At 48.0% G+C, this 1,507-nt stretch overlaps 1 protein-coding gene across 1 annotated transcript; it reads left to right on the top strand.

Annotated features, from left to right (window-relative positions):
- Window positions 1–347: 347 nt before the first annotated feature.
- On the top strand, window positions 348–1,283 carry LOC118159473 (olfactory receptor 14J1-like). Its single transcript, XM_035314051.1, has one exon. The coding sequence runs from the start codon at window positions 348–350 to the stop codon at window positions 1,281–1,283; it is 936 nt and encodes a 311-aa protein (XP_035169942.1).
- Window positions 1,284–1,507: the final 224 nt, after the last annotated feature.

Raw genomic sequence — 1,507 nt, 5'->3', positions numbered from 1 at the left:
CTGGAGTGCAGCAGGAAGGAAAATATAGAAAAAAAGAAAACGCTGCAGCCCTGCTTTCTCTCAGGTGAATTGGGAGCAAAAATGTGGCTAATCACATGATATCAGGAATGAATTGAATCTGGGATTACCCTATATTCCTCTTTATCTGTTGCAATAGAACAAGATTACCTCATGCTTACCAAAGCAGAGTCCTCTGCTCCTGGGAGCACCCTCAGGCAGAACTGGGCAGAACTCATGAAAGGGACTTGCCAAACGTGTGCTTGAATTAGTCCTTGTCAGATAATTCAGTTGTGTTTTCTTACTGTGTTTTTCCTGCTTGGGCAGGACCCCATGGCCATAAGCAGCAAATGCCCAACAGCAGCTCTGTGAGCGAGTTCCTCCTGCTGGCATTCACAGACAAGCGGGAGCTGCAGCTCCTGCATTTTGGGCTCTTCCTGGGCATCTACCTGGCTGCCCTCCTGGGCAACGGCCTCATCGTCACCGCCGTAGCTTGCGACCACCGCCTCCACACGCCCATGTACTTCTTCCTCCTCAACCTTGCCCTCCTTGACCTGGGCTGCATCTCCACCACTCTCCCCAAAGCCATGGCCAATGCCCTCTGGAACACTAGGGCCATCTCCTATCAAGGATGTGCTGCACAGGTCTTTCTTTTTGTCTCCTTGGCTGGTACAGAGTTTTCCTTTCTCACCATCATGTCCTACGACCGCTACGTTGCCATCTGCAAGCCCCTGCACTACGGGAGCCTCCTGGGCAGCAGAGCTTGTGTCCAGATGGCAGCAGCTGCCTGGGGCAGTGGCTTTCTCAGTGCTGTCCTGCACACGGCCACTACATTTTCCCTGCCCCTCTGCCAAGGCAATGCTGTGGACCAGTTCTTCTGTGAGATCCCCCAGATCCTCAAGCTCTCCTGCTCAGATGCCTACCTGAGGGAAGTTGGGGCACTTGTCTTTACTCTTTTGTTAGTATTTCTTTGTTTTGTTTACATTGTGGTGTCCTATGTGCAGATCTTCAGGGTGGTGCTGAGGATGCCCTCTGAGCAGGGCCGACATAAAGCCTTTTCCACGTGCCTCCCTCACCTGGCCGTGGTCTCTATGACTGTTAGCACTGGCTTGTTTGCCTACCTGAAGCCTCCCTCCATCACCTCCCAGTCGCTGGACCTGGTGGTGTCTTTTCTGTACTCGGTGGTGCCTCCAGCAGTGAACCCCGTCATCTACAGCATGAGGAACCAGGAGCTCAAATATGCAGTGAGGAAAATATTTCTATACAAGCTTCTTCATCATCAATAACGACTTCATTATTGTGATTATTAGCATATCATTTTTGTCATTATACTTATTATCAAAAAGTCATATTAGAAATAATCCTAACAGGACTAGCTGGTTAATTGGGAAACTGATAGTATGATTCCTATTAGTATATTTTTATGACTATTTTAACAGAAATTTATCTTGATAGAAATAATGTTATTCTTGTCCTCCTGCATACCAAGTTTTAAAATTATTTGTAACCA

The sequence above is a fragment of the Oxyura jamaicensis genome, unplaced genomic scaffold, assembly GCF_011077185.1.
Source record: "Oxyura jamaicensis isolate SHBP4307 breed ruddy duck unplaced genomic scaffold, BPBGC_Ojam_1.0 oxyUn_random_OJ70592, whole genome shotgun sequence".
Taxonomy (NCBI): Eukaryota; Metazoa; Chordata; class Aves; order Anseriformes; family Anatidae; genus Oxyura; species Oxyura jamaicensis.
Note: the sequence above shows the minus strand (reverse complement) of the source record. Positions and strands in the feature narration are given on the sequence as shown.